At 38.4% G+C, this 18,194-nt stretch overlaps 1 protein-coding gene across 1 annotated transcript in view; it reads right to left on the minus strand.

The window, feature by feature from the left end:
• The window catches only part of FLT1 (fms related receptor tyrosine kinase 1), a gene marked incomplete at both ends in the record, with an annotated part of 100,956 nt that overhangs the window by 62,322 nt on the left and 20,440 nt on the right, over positions 1–18,194 (minus strand). Inside the window, 7 exons of the mRNA XM_079548440.1 lie at positions 2,521–2,680; positions 3,062–3,231; positions 5,194–5,311; positions 6,646–6,820; positions 8,331–8,467; positions 8,555–8,717; positions 14,050–14,174. Of these exons, the coding sequence (XP_079404566.1) occupies positions 2,521–2,680; positions 3,062–3,231; positions 5,194–5,311; positions 6,646–6,820; positions 8,331–8,467; positions 8,555–8,717; positions 14,050–14,174 (1,048 nt within the window). The remainder of the gene's footprint in view (positions 1–2,520; positions 2,681–3,061; positions 3,232–5,193; positions 5,312–6,645; positions 6,821–8,330; positions 8,468–8,554; positions 8,718–14,049; positions 14,175–18,194) is intronic.

Below are 18,194 nucleotides of genomic sequence, written 5' to 3' on the forward strand. Positions count from 1 at the left end.
ACTTAATGGTTTCTATTAAGGAGGTCACAGGCAACAGTCATTCACAACTACAAATGTCTCATTTATGCACTGTGAGTTGTTCCCTGGCATTCAGTGATAATATTCCAGCAGTGTAAAGTCAAGCATGTGTATTAATCTTGAAGCCAAAAGATCTGTGCACTGCAAGGTCTTTCAGCAGCCAAATGTATATCCTGAGAGAGTGAGCTTTGTCCTTTGGCACGGGACCCAGAAACTCAATACAATATGATGAATAATGGTAGCCTGCATTGGTTTATCAACTTAAGGTACTATTTTTTCACCTGTGCACAGAAATAGGCATTACCTGTGAGCACAAACAGAGCAACATTTTGTCCTTGGAAATCTAATATTGGGCAGATAAATCCAAAGCAGAGATGGGAGAACAAGACATATTTCTGATCTTCTTCACAAAGTACCTTCATCGTTAATCTGTTGCTTAAGCAAGCATCACCTCACACAAGGAGAGAAAAATGGTGAAAAAGGTGGAATTAAAGGGTTTTCCCATTCTTTAGGGAGAAGGCTTGTGCTGGCCATGCCAGCTGCAAGACTTCCTGTTCTCCTCCCGGAGTAAGAGATAAAACGTAATTATTCAGGTGTTCCTATCATTTTGTGACACTTGTCACCGTATTTTTCACAGGAAGTCACTCCAGTCATCTTAGGCAAAACATTAAAAATTGTGTTCTCCAAACTGCTTCTTCAATGAGAGTTTGAAGGATAAGGAAGGGGAGGGTGCAAAAAGAATTGTTATAGAACAATAATGAAGGCAATTTGGAAACAAGATTGAAACAGCCTTGTAACAGAGCCAATAGCTGATGCTTAAATCGTTACTTTTCTCCTTTGATCACCTGTTCAAACACACTTCTCATTAGGATTTAATTGAGTCTACAGTTTAGCATTTTATTAAATACCTGCTTGAGGATATTAATTTTTACTGCTGACGACATGATCCATGCTGCAGAGCTTGTTAATAGAAGGAAATATTTGACAGTGGAAGAGCCTCACTTCTACTCTCAAAGAAGAGCCAACTTTTACCACAGACACACGGTGATTTCAGTCCAGAGTATGTATTAATATGCATAAACTCTTGCAAGAAATTAAAAGATTTAAAAAGTTCATATATACCTTTCACAGGGATTATACTTAAAAGACATAGCAATTTCTTTTATCTTACACCTCATGCCTACAAGGCAAAATAAATAATTTTTTGGAAATTTTTTTTTGGACCAAAAAATAAATAATTTTTTGGAATTTTTGGACCAGTGCTTCAAAGAGAACATAAAAGAGAGGGGAAGTGCTGCCCTTACCTGTCCTCGAAATTGACAATTTCAGGTTTTACCTATTCCAGCAAAAGGAGAGATTGCTAGTGCCACCTCTTGGTGAGAGGGGCACAGAAAGCCATTCATTTGCATTATCGCAAAGTGAGATGTAACGGAAAATACAGCACGTGCTCCCAAGAAGAGGTGACCAGCACTTACAGGGACCCCTAATATGAAATACAGTGATTTTCCTATTTCGTCTTATCAGGTGTCTTGTGTTTTTGCAGTTAAGTACCTATATCAATGTTTAAGCATGTATGTATGTATAAGTTTGGCTGGATTGACACTAAAACTCAATTCTTTGGAAGTGTTAAAGAAGTTAAATCCCATGTAAAGCGGTCACATTCAAATGAGACAGAAAATATTGAGTTCTTAGCTTTCATTAGGTTCTTAATATCTTTATTGTGCTATGCTCCAAATATATTGCATGTTTCAACTCTAAAACAGTAGCTTAATGCTACTGTTAGTGTTAGTTGTTAAGACTCTGCCAGATGCTGGCATTCAGGAAGAGCTTTGGATAAATGAGTCAACATACAAACTTGTCATCAGACACAAAGTTCAAAGCAAAGCTTAAATATAAAAGAGGATTTAATCAAGTGCCACATCAGCATCAAATAAGCCTGTATGATGCCACTTATATTTTACCCTGTTGAAATATCATCAGAGAATGTTGTGCAGCTTTGTCTTATTGAACTGAACCTATGAGTCAATGCATTGTAAGAAAGATGTGACCTTCATATAAAGAAGGTTTTAAAGAATGTTTCTGTTGAATTTAAAAAAAAAACCCACACAGTGCAATCACTGTATGATGACAAGAGCATGGAGAGAAGCAAGGAAGTTTCCTCCATGAGAAAGAATGTACACTTAGCAAGACATTGCCTGCAAGGCTTACGTCATAAAAATTAAAAAGCAATTATCACTTCTGAACACGGCACGCATGAATAGCAGTGAACTGTAAATGAAAATAAGCAACAGCATGAAACAATGACTCTGGTCTCTACTCTCAAATAACGATGTAAAAAAAAAACCTGCATTGTTTCTGCGTGTTTACTTAAAAATACATTGATTAAATATATATGTGGTTTACTAACTAAACAATAGTCACAGTGAGCTTTATTCTTAAGGTAATCTTTAGGTAAAAATGGAAGGGAAGACAAACTAAATATAAGTAAAGAAGCTGTCCTACCTTGTTTTAGAATGGTTTTGTCTACAGGGATACCACATCCATGTTATTTTTGGCGGAGGAATACCATACACGGTGCATGTCAGCACTTGTTTGCTGCTCAATAAATACAGATTTGGATCAGGGAATGATGACACAGCATTTTCATATATCTGGGGTTTCACTATAAGAAGTAAAAATTGGAAAGCAATTAAAAGCAGCTCATTTCCAATGATCATGACAATACTGCATTCCTGCAGGGTGAGCAATCAAAAAAGTCCCCAGGAGAAGAAAGAAAAACAGCAGGACAAAGTCGTATCAGATGAGCAATTACTAACACATTTAAGTAATCAGGAACTAGCACATGACTGTGGAAGATACAAGACCTTCCAATGGAAACCAGTGTCCATTTGCTGATTTCAAGACAGGTCCTTCATCCCCACACCTCGGGCTTGGATCTGTTTTCATGAAAAAGTCCACAGCAACCTGGACCATGCAAGACGAACTGTTCAATGACAGCTTAGTTGTTTATGTTGAGAAGTGTGGGAACAAGCTGCAAACTCACCATTTACTTTAAGAGTGACTGTAAGATTCTTGGATAAGTTCCACTGTCGTAAGCTCAATATTATAGTGTAGTTCCCAGCATCTTCCTCAGCAACATCCTTGATGATTAATGAATAATTTTTAACCATGTACCGGGCACACTTTTCAGCAGCAGGCAACCCATCTTTTAACCTGTTAAGAAGTCCAGAAGTAAAACAATTGAAAAATAGAGCTGCTTTAACAGTCTATGCTTCTTCATTTCCCATTTCTTGATCTTTGGGCAAGGACTGAATTTACCAATTAATTCTGTTTATCAGAATCTTACCAATCTAAGATTTGGTTTGCCTTCCCTTACAGATTGCTGATATATATACAGCACTTCTACATGTTAAAATTGATAAGGATCTGATAGGGCTCTATAATACTTGAGAGTTTCTGAAAATGGGAACCATGCCTCTGAAGATCCCATCTTTCCGTGCTTGTGCTGTGTTGTCTAGAAGACAACCATTTTGACTACAAGTTGGTCACACAAATAAAGGTTGCATCACCCAGCACCAACCATTTCTCATGGCTTCATTATACGTCCCAGGACAAAGTATTACTGTAGCCTAAGCACAGCTGTGATTTGAGGAAGAGGAAGAGTAAGTAGATTAGATAAGCACTTAAGAATCAGATATCCTGCTATCATAGAGAATGTTTTTAAAGATAACAGAAAATCAACACAGAAAGAGAGAAGTGTTACTTCACACACAGATTCCTGAATAAGCAGATATTTTTCTATTCAATGTTTAAAATATGGCAAAAAGCACCTTTTCGTAGGTTGTTTAATGAAGACTTACATGATGTTAGTAGAAAAGTGCAGCCTCTTCACTGTGATCATGGGCTTAATTAGATTGATTCTTGTGTTCTAGTGTTTACAGAAAGCTCTTTCAGACAATAGAGAAGCCCTAAAAAATGGTTCTAAAGACCACGGATTTAGGCATTTCACTGTACACATATTTCACAGAACTACAGAATATTTGAGGCTGAAAGAGCCTCCGGAGATTGCCTGTCCACCCCCTTTCTTAAGTCAAGGTCATCAGGTTGTCCAGGACCATGGCCAGTCAGATTGTAAACATCTCATGAGATGGAGAATCTGCAGCCTCTCTGGACAACTTATTCTAGTGTTTTACCAACTTCACAGTAATAAATAAATTAATACTCTTATGTTTAACTAGATTTTTTTTTCCCCAGAAGATGTAGCTGTAAATGTGCAGTCAAGAAGCCCAACCATTAAAGAAACAGAAAACACCACATAAACGACAAGCATCGTCTTCACTTTCATCCATTAATTTTCCATGTGGAGCTACAAATGCAGAGGGTATTGTAAAAATAAAACAAAATGTTTGGAACAAAAATAATTGCTGGCTGTGAGTAACATGAGCTCTCACTGTTCGTGTATGTATGGTTTGTTTTCTTAATCATTCTTGTCATAGACTCTTTGTTAAAGTTCAATGAATTGAGCCAGAGCTATTGCTATTTAAAATTATTTAAACAACAACAAAAAAAGCCCCAGCACCTTGAGATCACAAGTAGATAACATTGTTTTATAGAAAGGTGGCTGAGTTAAGACAAAAAACTGTTTAAAAGATTCCTTAGCTCAGTAAACTTGAGCCAAAGTGAAAGCTCTGGTCACTAATGTGGACCTAAAACTGTCAGATTGCCATATAAAAAAGCCCACTTCCACTGCTCTTCTCATAGTCCATGGCTGTATGAATCAACTCAGTCACTTATTTAAATAAAATTTTCTTTTCTCATTCTGTCTAAAAGACAAATTCAGATCTGCATGATGTAGGATGCACTGATTCAGTCAAGATCTAGTAAATACAGCTTTAGACTGTCCACTGATTTCAGTAGGAGACGTATCTAATGTATTTGAGGACCTAAAATTTAAACTTTCCAGGCATTCTATTTAGAACACGCATAATGGAGATGATGTTCTTTTAAATTCTTAAAACTCAGAAAGACCCTGAAAAGTCCAATCAAACTCTACAGTTATGCTGTCCCCATTTTATTGTCATTTTAAGGGGTTTTATTAGAATATTTTATCAACGTATCATTTTTCATTTAAGAAGAGATCTAGTGTGTATATGTTGGAAGTAATTGTTATCCTACCATGTAACCTCTGGCAAGGGAAATGCCTTCACTTTCATTGGCAAGCGATAGGATTTTCTTCCTGCTACAGCCTCCAGCATAGTTTTTCTTCGACGTTTCAAGTTAATGAATCTCTTATCTTAAAGAAATAAAAGGAAAAGAGTGCACTCATGTTAATAATTTTCACCCTGAAAAAAAAAAAAAAAGAGTTGCTCTTCTAAAAAGAAGAGGAATCCAAATAAAAATGATCTTTATTATGTTTATTGTTCCCACATGGCAACAGCAAGAATATAACCAGCCCTCCTAAAGAGAAGAATGCCACAAATATAAAAGAAACTGAGATACAATTCCTAAGCCATGATCTACATAGGAAAGATGCACTCTTGTCAGATTCACATTATGCTTCAGTCAAAAAAAAAAAGAAAAATGCTCATGGTATACAGGAAGATGAACAGATGATCTCTTCTCCCCTGAAGGCTGAGAATCACTGGATGTTCCAAAATAAAATATTTGTTTGGAGAGGAATTAAGTGATCTTCAGAGAAACAGCAAAGGAAAAGACAGAAATTTTCTCTAGCATTGGTAAACAGCTGTTTCATCCAACAAATATATCTTTATCACTTCATTGGAAGAACCTCAACTTGCTGGAATTCATTCTTTTCCAGTTGTATTGCCCCCTATTTCAAACTCTGATGAATTGATGCATTTCATTGGAGGTGAAAAAACAGAACATTTCTAGAACACATTTTTTTTTTTCCAAAAGGCAATGAAACAAAATAAAATATATAAAATGTGAAAAAGAGATTGAGTGTCCTTTGACAGTATCTACATTGCAATATTTACTCACATTATGGATTGGATATGGATATTGCCTATGTATTAAGCACCATATTTAGTCACATTTGCAGCATGCACTGAAAAGAACACGTTCAAGACAACTCAGTAATTTAATTGCATAAGTCAGGATATACCTAAAGACACAACTCTGATTCAGCAAACCCTTATTCACATAGTCTTTTTCCAATATGAGTATCCCATAGATGAGGCTATTTACACAAATAAGAGTTTACAGGCTAGCTTCAACAGCTCCAGCTTCTCTGACTTGTTTCAGTTTTGTGAATGGTTTAGCAGCTGTCCTCTCCATGTAGAGCTAGTGTGTCTGTTTCTTCTTCATGCTGCATATGGAGCAGTGGAGCAAGTACTGTAGAAGAGGAACTGGAACTGTCAGAACCAATTGAGGTATCACAGGTCTTAGCAGGAACAAGTGATCAAACTAAACACTAATGCATCTACTGTCAGCAGGACAAAACAGTCGTGGAACAAAAGGCATGTATTTTCACTGGTCTCCCTTTTTTCTATCTATGATGGCCAGGCTAGAAAATTCTTTCCACTTTTTATCAAGATAAAAAACTATTGAGTGACAGAACTTGGTAAGCAAGCATTTGTTATTTTACACATTCAAGGTATTTCTTACCATAAACTATGACTGTCGTGTTGACTAATTTGTTTGAGGGTCCACTCTTCACATGGCAGGCATACTGGCCTTTATCAATATCACGAACTTTGTCAATAACAAGAATACTGTAAAAAACATTGGCTTCTCTATTCTTCTGGTCAATGCGCTGTGTTACAGAACCTCTCTTCATGGCCTGTTAAAGTAAAAATTAACATTAAAGAGCTGAATCAAATTTTCATGAACATGATGATTTTCAATTGGCTGCTCTACCACCAAGTTTTAAAACAACGTATATCCAGACACTTTTGCACAGGTAGAACCTGAAAAGGTTGCCTAAAATTTCCAAAGAATCAACAATAAAAATAGAAAGTAACTTTATCTGGCAATTCATACTTCCATTCAAGTTGTAGTAGCATCCAAACTCCACCTTTCCAGATGAAGACCAACCCATCTGCACAGCCTGCCATAGTAATGTGCTCAGCTCCCCACCACTCTTCGCCCAGCATTGCTCATGAAAAACCCTGAGCTGGCACATGAAAGGTAGTATACAGCTTGGCAGACATATAGAAAATAAGGGCTTTAACACAAGAAGGGGAGAATTCTGGAAGCTATAGATGGAGAAGTGACAGAGAAGATTTGGCAAAGGAGTAACAGGGTGGAACTGAAGATAATGCGAGGCTGAGGAGTTATTTCCTGCAACTCCCCCTCAGCCTTTGGCCTCAAAGTTTATTTAACCCAGGACATTGTTGTGGTCTTATAAACACCAAACACCCTTCAGTTACCGTCCAAATAAAACCCAAGCAGAGTTTCACAAGTGTGATGCTATGCTAAGACTAGGTAAGGCAGCAGTGAACAAATCCATATATTTGGAGCATTTCTTGTTGCTAAGTTCTTCATTTCTGTGGGGAAAAAATGCCAAGGAAAATGCCTACAACATGCAAGAAATTATTGCATTAATCTTCCCTGCATAATGTATTCATAATTTTAGCTTGCGATTAGGCACAATGAGTGACATAATAAATGATCTTGACTTGAATCATCAGCATAAATCAAACTGACATGAAAGGAATGGGAGTTGTAAACCTTAAACTAATGTCAAATTTCTTATCAGCTTTGCACAAACTCCTGGCAGTTATTCTATAAGTGACAAATATTTATGAGGATGCTCCCAACATGATGGGAGGAGAAGTACATTCAAGATCATTCCTGTAGATGTCAAAACAAGTGGATTGTTCATGTGACACTTAACAAATGAGATTTTGGCTAGCTAAATCAAAATATCTTTTCTAAACATGCCTGAGTGGGGTGCCTGACTGTCTGCCAGTCTTTGAAATGAATGTGTTAAGAAAGACAGCCTCAACGAAAACTTTCAGTCACAAGAGAGAGCCCCTGCCTGGGACTGAGTGATAAATTTCTATCGTTTCCTCAGGTCGAAAAGAAGCTTGCAGGGATGAAAGAATTCTAGCGCTCACCCGTGATTATGCAATATAGTAGAGTACATTGTGTAAACATGTTTACTTATTCAATTAACCACCAGAAAGAAAAGAGGGGAAAAAAAAGATCTTAAAAGCCATGTCAGCAAGGGTCATAGGGATGGAATGCGAAACATGGCAAGCATTTTGAGGCAGCATTCTTCCTTGGATGCAAGATGCAGGGTGATCTATGGGAACACCCCATTACTCCCTTTCAGCCCCAGCACTCACCTCCCCAGGATAAGTCCACGTCATTTGCACGCGGGTGTTCCAGGCTGCCTTGACTGTACAGTTGATTGCCAGGCTGTCTCCCTTCAGCAGCTTGACAAGGCGTGGGGTGCTCAACTTAATGTCAAAAATTGTGTTGGCTGCACATCATGAAGAGAAGGAGAATTCAGAAACATCCCCAGGGCAGAATGCCTTCCAAAAGCGGGACAGCAGGGAAAGCCACTTACTCTCTCGGTGCGTTAGGTACTTCGTGCTAAACTTGTGCCCACCGATGGTCGTCTCACAGCTCAGGAGCCCTATGAATCTGTAGGTTGCCTCAGGTATTCTGAAGCCTCTCATGCTGTCCCAGATTATCGTTTTGCCGTCAGGAATTAGGGTTTCTCTGGGAATCTAAAAGTGGCAAGCACACATCATAAAAACAACTTATTCTCATGCCACGCTCTAATCAAAACAAACTCCAAAAAAAGGAGTGGGAAGAAAAAATTTAAAAAATGTCAATCAACGTAGAAAGAATGACATTTAATTATGCAGATTTTTCAAGTCACATTTTCATCACAAAGTAGAGGAAAAAATGTGAGTGAAGAAAGTGAACGTTTTATTTATTTCCAAGATTTCATTATTTATAACAGGATGTAATTTAAGGCACAATAGATTGACACTATCATTAGCCTCAGTGCTTGGGCTGCTATTCTGTTGGCTTCCAGTTGGCAGCAAAAGTGCTCCTCTTGGAGAACCTTTGCAATTAAGTGTCCTGGTGTTACCACAGAGACACAAATACACATTTTTTCAATGGCGGTGACAAACGGACTTAATTTGCTGTCATTTTGTGGCTTTAACAAATTCCCGGCAGGATTCAATCTGATTTGCCTCAGGTTTATGCTGTCTAAAGGTCTAGACTGTTAAAAAAAAAAAAGGCATTAAAAAAACCCAACGTGTTCCAGAGCTGACACATCACAGAGCACACATCTCTCTAAGTCATTACATACAACATGAGCTCAAATTTCAAAGCCACAAAGCCTTCTCAGGTATGAAAACCACAGTTCATACTCAATGAGGAAAGTCATACTGAGTACTGATTTTGAAAGGACACTTTGAAACACTAAATAATTCCAGAGGAAAAGTGTTCAGCACAAAAAATTGGCACTTCCAAGTCTCTCAGAAATTAAGGACCCAGCAAGCAATTAATGCAAAACCATCAGATGTTTTATAAACTTATGACCCGAAGTCTAATGCAGACTAAAATATGCCTGTGTGGGATCAAGTGTCGACTTTGTCAGCAGAACAGTTTTTCTTCAGCATTCTTTGATTTTTAAGCCCCATTTTAATAAGAAATAAAAAATTTTGGAAAGACAAAGGATGACATGGACACTGAGGCTCAGGCAACACCTCTTAATTTCACATCAATGTTTGCTGTTACACAGCCTTATTGACAGAATAAATGCCACTACTTGGGTAACACAGAGATCATACATCAGTACAAAGCCTGGTTACAAATCTACTTTCATAAAGTTTGCTTTTATGGTGAAAATAACTTTTATTTTTTATTCTTTTTTATTTTTAAGACAGCGTATAGAACCATAGAATTGCTCAGGTTGGAAAAGACCTTAAAGATCATCAGGTCCAACTGCAACCTAACTATACTACCCTAACTGACAACCCTCTGCTAAATCATGTTAGCACCACATCCCAACAGATTTTAAACACATAAATCACCTCCACCTGTTTTTTATTAAAATCAGAACCCAGTAAATTAAAGAAATGATCAGATTATCACAACTCGTAGCAGAGTTTTAATGAAATAGTGTCTTAAGCAAAGAGCATATCTATTCACTTCCATCCCTGGGTCAGCTTGTAGACCAACAATCTCTCTCTCTGATCCCAGTCTCATGGCATCCCTCTCTTCACCTTCTTCTCCTTAATGTGAGCAGAGGTCTTGCATGCTGGCCAGCCCTCTCTTCTCCAGCCACAGCCAGCATGGGTGGCTGCCAGCTACCTGGTGCCATCCTTCATGGCAGAGCATCCCACAAACATCCTCTGTGCTGCCCACACAGTGTGCACCGCAAACTGCCCTTGGGCTCACCTCAACTTGTCTCAAGACATTTCCTCCAACAGAAACACAGGATGAATCAAAGGAACAATAATTACAGGGAGCATAAAAGTGCTGAGGTAGAATTCTTTATCTTTACAACAGCTGATAAGATATTATAATAAGCACGCAAATCACAAGGGAAGTGTATGTTACACACACATAACTAAAGCCATTATATTATAGCCTGTTGGCTACCATTCAACCATATCTTGGACTCTAAGAATTCTTTTGCCATTCCTGTCTTAAAAGCAAATATCCAAGCTTTGGTTTAACTAGCTCATAATCATGCCTTCAAGAGCTAGATTTATGCTTCTCTGCTTCAGTGGAAGAGAAACAGTTTGAGCATATTCTTCTACATGTTTTCATATATGTCAAGAAGATAGAGTTAAGACAGAGCCTCAGAATCTCTCCAGATTGATGTTTCTTGGCAAATGCGTTAACTCTATATTAATTATTTACTTGAAACTTCTCTTTCTTACCCATCTACCCTTTGCCATCCTATTGGTTCAAGTGATTGTTTCCCACTCCCATAGAAACACAAAGCTTGATTCTACCATAAGCAGAAACACCAGCGTCCGGGAAACCAGCCAGAGATATGGCATTGTGGTTACATGGTGTTGTGATAGAATGGGACAGAGGATCCTAGGACCACAGAGTAACTGAAGTTGGAAGGGACTCTGGGGATCAACTGGTTCACACCCTGCCAAAGCAGGGTCCAGCAGCTCACGGCCATGCCACAGAGCTTGGCCACCACCGTCCAGGAGGTCCATGGAGCAACACTGTGCTGGAACAGCACGATCTCCACTGAAGCAGCAGAAGAAAAAGCCAGGTGAAATAACAGGTTACAAATGGAAACCAGCAGATAGACAAAGGCATTCAAAGAAGCCATTTGTTGTGATGGCTGCAGTAAACATGGAATTTACTCTCTACATACTGAACTGTATATACCACAGTGCTGTGGATCCCAGAGCAGTATTGGCCTTTTGCCTTTTTTATTTCAAACTAGACTTCAATGAATTTTGTCACAGGCTATGCCTCCTTCTTTGCTTGATACTAGTCACTGACATTTTTTGTGTGTACGAAGTGGCATTAACACAGTACTATCACAAGGTTTTGCATATGCACATATGATCAAGAGTACGTAGTCAGTGTATGGTTACATGTCTGCAAAGGCAAAAAACATCTGAAAGTAAAGCAAAACATGCACATTCGAGTGTTGAATGTTTGTTCTTTCTTTCATGTTCCTCCTTACACCACTTTGGGAAAGATGAGGTGGCATTATTAAGAATCAAACTGTCCAGATGTGTGGCTCTCAACATCTTCGGGTAATTATTCTTCTCTCTTCTTGTTCCTTTTATTTTACACCAAAACATATTTAGTTCTGTTCCTGCTAATGGTGTTGTTGACTTTATGACAGAGAATCCAAAAGTGGAATAAACAGAGGACTAAACTATCATACCAAAGGGAATGCTTTATCCATTTAGAAAGACAAGTTGAAATGAAGAAACAAAAGAAGTGCCTACATTAGTTGCAAAAAGTTTCATCTTATTTTAGGAATTTTGAATGAGACTGTTAGAATCATACCAATAGGAACAATTGTTTCAGATGCTGTGGATATCACTACTAAGCCTAAGGTCAAAACCATCAATTGATTTCACCGTTTCATCATACAGTGAGGTAGAGAAAGGGCTACCAGCTACAGCAGATATAGATTGTAATAGGACCTGAAGGCTGGTTCTGAAATAGGAATGAAAATCTCCATCCCTATTTCCTTCTTCATTTTTAAGAATCCTACACTGCATACGATTCTCATGCTATGCAATACAATTTGTACGAGTGTTCAGCCTGGAAGTTAGAATAATGCAATATCTCAAAAATGACGATCAATGTAATGATGCAGTTTTAGTAATAAAATCATTTGTAGTGTTGAAAATGGATAATACACCTTTCCCACATTGTCCACTACAACTATAAAGTAGCACTGCACAGGAACAAGGTGCTGGAGGCAGTGTTCATGCAACTTTACTCATGAGTCCTTTCAAAAGAGAGAGATTACAAAAAATATTCCATATTTTGACTCCCTGGCAATATAAAATACAGAATTTAATGAAACTAATGCTGGGATTTTCTTTCTAGCTCCAGAGGACTGCATTACGGGGACAATGGCTTCTTCCTTTAATGCTAAATGGAAAAAATAGATTGGCTTTTGCCAGCTCTCCAGAAGCAATATACTAGCAGATGGGAAATGCATTCAGTTCATCTCTTAATTGTAATGTGAGGAAAAATTTGCTGGAATCTTCACACATGAATGTCACAGATGATAAATAAAGTAAGATATGATGTAATGCATTGTAATTTACATAGTTCAGGAAATGCTGGGAACACATTTCTTTTTCCTGGAATGCAAAACATGTAAGCAACCGATCCTTTCTTTCAATACTTGGCTCCACCTCCTCTTTCTTCTTCCCAGAGTATTACATCTGGTTTTGATGTTGGAAAGATGCATCACCACAACCCCGATCTAAGGGCAAGCTGATAAAAGAGAGTAGATGTGCCTCAACCTCCTCCAAATAAGGAGAACGATTTGCTTTTTACATTGTTTCATAAGACGAGAACACTGAGGGGAATTTTCTCAGCTACAAACTTAATATGCTGAGATTTCAGATGCAGCACCACAGTGCCCAGATAAGTCCTCACTTTACATCACGCATCCTACAGAAAGCCAAGTCCTGCTTACTTGAGATTCTATAGCCACAGAGTCTTCTGCATCATCCAGCTCTGGTACAGCTCTTGCAAGTGTGTGTGCATGTGTGCGAACATGTGCGCAGTCACATTACTTGGAGCTACTTTCTTTTCTCTGCACTTAGGTTGCTTTCAGCAATCACATGCTATTCTATCATGAAATAAATAGCTACCTCATAAAAGTGCTGAACATTGGTTATACTATGTATCTATGTATAGAACTCCATATATATATAAATATAAATATTTTTTTAGAAACATCACTGGCACCTCCACATGATTTTTAAGCCAAACAAAAGAACTGAAAAAAGAAGCACCATTCTCTGTGCTCAGATTTTCTGTAACACCATCTCAAATCCTGCACAAATTTCTCTACAAAGAGAAGTTGTGTGCTGTTTGATAAGTGCATTTGGACAAAAAAAGAAGCAAAGTTGAAGGGGAAAGGAAAAGTTTGAAGAAATGTTCTATGCAGACTCAGCACATCTCCAGGCTGTTCCAGCTGATAGGAGTAGAGGAAAGAGGAGGTAGGACAGGGGAAGAGGAGGGAAGAAATTTCTTCTTCTAACAAGAAATTCCCTCCAGGGCTTGAGAAACCTTTCTGTTCAGAAGTTAAACTTCTTAGTAACAATGGACCTTCAATAAAAATGTACAAAACACTGAAGTTTAGAAAACTCTCATGCAGTGTAAGAGATCTGGCGAAGCACTTTTTTAAAATACGAGACCAATCTGCCTGAGTTGAAATACTTCTAAACATGCTGGCACCCAGAAATCTATTTAAAAAAGACTAAATAGTTGAAATAGCTCAAAATCTCCACAATAGTTCTAAACAACAACAAAATGCAGCATCCACATCAGCAAGAACACTGTCAGAGTATGCTTGGATTGCAGTACCTTTTTTAACGTGACAGCAATGTTTGGTGCTGTGACTCTGCAAGGAATGATCATTTCTTTTCCCACCGTCATGTGTATTATTTTAGGTATATCACTGTGCATCTCTACAAATGGATTGCTTGTATCTGCAGGAAAAGAAGAAGAAGAAAAGGTTAATATATGAAATCTTCAGAGAGTGCATGGAAATTGTAACAGCCTGGAAAGATCTGATCAATCCTATTTATAATGAAAAGTCCTCAAATTACTCTTCTGCTTACTATTATCTAATCAACTTCAGTAAAGCATTACTGAATGTTTGAAAATACATTTATCTCTAAATGTCAACACCAGTACTTCAGTATCTCCTTTAAAATGCAGGGGAGTTTGCATACATTTTTTCTCATTATAGCATTGTATCTACTGCCGGAAAACGTCTTTCTTTCTTCAAGGTGTTTCTGGAGAAGTAGTTATGAGATATAAGCTGAAATTCACTTCTCAGGAAACATTACGTAAGACATGTTCATGCTCTTAACAAAGAAAATCAATGGCAGAAAATAAAATCACAAAAAAACAACACACTGACTTTGCTATGAACACTGTTATTCAACCATATTTCCAGCTACACTCTCAGAATATGGGCTAGCAAGAGTTAACTGTTCTTCTCCTTCCCTCCATCACAATACCTATATATCTCTTTTGTGATAAGGAAAATGCCAGGAAAGCATTTATTTCATTCAACTCAATAACGAAAGCTTGGCAGAATAGTTTACCGTCCCTCGAACAACCTCTTTAACAAAGGGCATTGTCATAAATAGCTTGCACTGGGAACAAGGAACACTGCTGCTGCTATTGTTTGAGCCACTTAACAAAGAGGGGCTCAAGCCACCAGCTCTGGCTCCAAATCTTCTTTGCAGGTGTTGAGATGTGAAAGTTTGGTTTGACTCAAAGTGCAGAGAGACTACCTCCAAATTCATGTAAGTTTTGACTTTTAATTCTTGAAAAAGTGGAACACTTAGATCTTAGCTCCACGCTTATCTATGGCTCCAATGTTTTTTCAGGCAAATCCTATTATTTTCACTCAGTCAAAAGCCATACAAAATAACAATGGAAATCCTTCTTGGAAAAGAAATGAGTATGACCAGCAAGAATTGACCCTTTACAAAACCTTAAACAGTAATGCTACCAGAATTCTGCATATTGACCTGTGTTCACTCAAGTTGTTCTCTAAATGCATCACCCTTTCTTCTCCTTCATAAGAACAATCTGCACTTCCCACTGTCATAATATTGTTCTACCCTTAGGATCTTCTCTCTTATGATATGCAAAAATACTTTTGTTTGAAACATATAATAGGAAGAGAAGCAAATTCTACCCTAATATATATAAGGGAGAATCCTAAGGTCAAGTATCTTAAGTGTACCCCAGGATACTGAAGAAGTTTTCCCAAAGAGGTTTTGTGAATTTGTAACATACACTTTGTGAAATGAGGCTAGCACAGTGCTTTATTTAACAATAGGTGTTAAACATTCGCCGAGATCGCAAAAGGAACTTATGAGTAACAGAGGATGCATATGTAATAAAGAGTATTCTAAGGATGTGTTAGGCTAATTTCCTTTGCAATACGATACAAGGAAAGACCAAGACTGAACCTGTTTGTAGCGTGGTGAAAAGAACTTTTTTTTGTTTTTTTTCATGGGTCACAGCCATGGAAGAGGTCACCTGTCCCTTAACATCAACAGAAAAATAGATTTACTGCTCCCCAAAGACTTGTTCGTCTTTGTCATAAAATTAAGAGCTCCAGCCCCAAACCAGCAAGCTCTGCAAAGTACTTTCCTGTATGATAATCTCCAGATCATTCCAAGAGTGAGGAAGAGCTGCTCTGGAGATTAGCAGTGCTGTCTGCAGACATAGTGTCACCACTGACTGATGCCAACAGCGAGGCCATGGGGGCTGTGCAGTTTAGACCTCACAGGATTCCTGTCCACCCAAAGTCAGGGACAGGAAATGAGCATAAAACACCATGTTTAGGCTTTTTTTTCTCCTTTTCCAGTAGCAATGCACTTTCACGTTTGGAGAAGTCAATGAAGTGCTTTATAAAAGTCAACAAAATGCCATGGCTCCTCTAGGTAAGCTTTAAGACTTGGTGACAACCTTCCCCAGTAAGTTTCTGCAGTGGCATGCCAAGGCACAGGGACAGAAGGAGCCGACTCCATGCCCTATGATTCGCGTGCAGAGCTCCTATTGACATCACTGGGACTTCCGCCATGGGCCGGAGGGCAATTGATGGCCCCAAGTGCTCCAAATGCCTTCCTGCTTTTGATTAAAAGGAATACACATCATGTTTCCTAGCACAGTTTTGTTTTCATAATGAGTGTGGAGGCTTTTCCTGATTCCCTTTGATTTTATTCTCCTTCCGTCTTAATGGCCATTAGGGGATACTCAGTACTTTAAGACAAGGATCTGCAGCAGGGTCTCCCAGCATGGTGCAGGCAGAGCTGAACCCACAGCACCAGAAAAGAGTACATCAATGACATGGAGTTCCTTCTCTCACTTAAATAATAGCACATCTTGCTTCTTTTTTCTTCTTTCCCTCCCATCACAGCTTTAGCCATAGCCAGTGGCTGCTGCTACACTTCCTCCCAACTCTTTCCTGCAAGGAGGTAAATGCCATATTTCCCCTTCCTTGAAAGTTGGCTGGGAACACATCTGGGATGACCCAAACTCCTGCCAGTGGTCTTCTGAGCCAGCTTCACATACTTTGAGGTTCTGAAAGTTCCAAACATAAAATAGTCTGCTCAGGGAAGCGGTGGAGTCACCGTCCCTGGAGGTGTTCAAGAAATTTGGAGATGTGGCACTGAAGGATGTGGTTTAGCTGGCATGGTGTTGATGGGTACGCAGTTGGATGACCTTGATGGTCTTTTCTAATTGCAGTGATTCTCTGAAAAGGAATATCATGGATCAACCACTCTTAAAGACTACATCTGAGTTTCCACATTCAACTTCATTGGGATCTGGAATACAACTGAGTTGATCTTGATCTTTGAGGTTTTGTTCATTTGTTTAGCTTCAGAGTTGCTTACAAAGGTAGCAAGGTGAAGGACGGATAGACAAAATTTTTACATACGCTCGATGTTGCTTTAAATGTCACTTTATAATATTTTTAACTGTGCCTGTAATTAACGACTGTGTAGTGGTTTGACCGTGTTCCTTACAATATCTCTCACTTAAAATCAACATGAAACCACAATGAACAGTCATGAAATCATGAAATCTGACGGTTGCTTGCTATATTGTTAAAGAATATAAATAGCAGCTTTTTACAGAGCTGGTTGGCAGCCAGGTACAAAGTTGATAAGAGGCTTAATACAAGCAATATTATGTCTGATATCACTAACCTGTCTAGGCTATTCATGGGGTTTGCACAAACAACCAAACTAGCCAACTCTGAAATGTCACACTCAGAAAAGATGGTGAGGTTCTTTATTTCCACATGCTTCAGCTACTGTGCCCGTCTTTGTTTTGTTTTTAATAATCTGAGCTATGTAAGACAGAATGCTTACACATTTGCAAGAAAACTCTCTGCAGGAGTCTGAGCTCCTTGGAATCTATTAAGTTTGTCCTTCCAAAATACATACTTACACTTGGCTCATCATTAACTTTTTTTTTCAGGCCAGTAGAACCAAGTCTCCTCACATTCACATAAAATCTTTTTCACTCATGCATATGCACAGAAGTATAAACACATGAACTTCACGAAAGTTAATCGTCCAATTACCAAATTCTCCTTCCCTTTCTTGGGATTTACCTTGACTAGCTGCTGACTGCATCAATAGGGTTGTTCAATGTAATGAACTTTTTTGGACTGGGAGTGGATCTCACCTCATTTACACATCTAAAACATAGACACCCCTTTCTGAGCTACACAGCCAAACCAATTATGGTTCAGTTCTGGAATGGGAACTGACCTCACCTGACCTGTTCCAGACATCTGTTTGAGGCTGAAATTAATCATGCTGTAGGAAAGGCATCTACTTATCTACTTACAGATAGTTGACTATGATCCTTAAGAAAAAAAAATCTCATTTTGTATGGGGATAAGCATGGGAAGCACAGTGCCTTTCTGTAATATGGCTTTTCCACTCTTGTCTTGCCTTAAACTGTAAAAT

This window comes from Tetrao urogallus (genome assembly GCF_951394365.1).
Source record: "Tetrao urogallus genome assembly, chromosome: 1".
Taxonomy (NCBI): Eukaryota; Metazoa; Chordata; class Aves; order Galliformes; family Phasianidae; genus Tetrao; species Tetrao urogallus.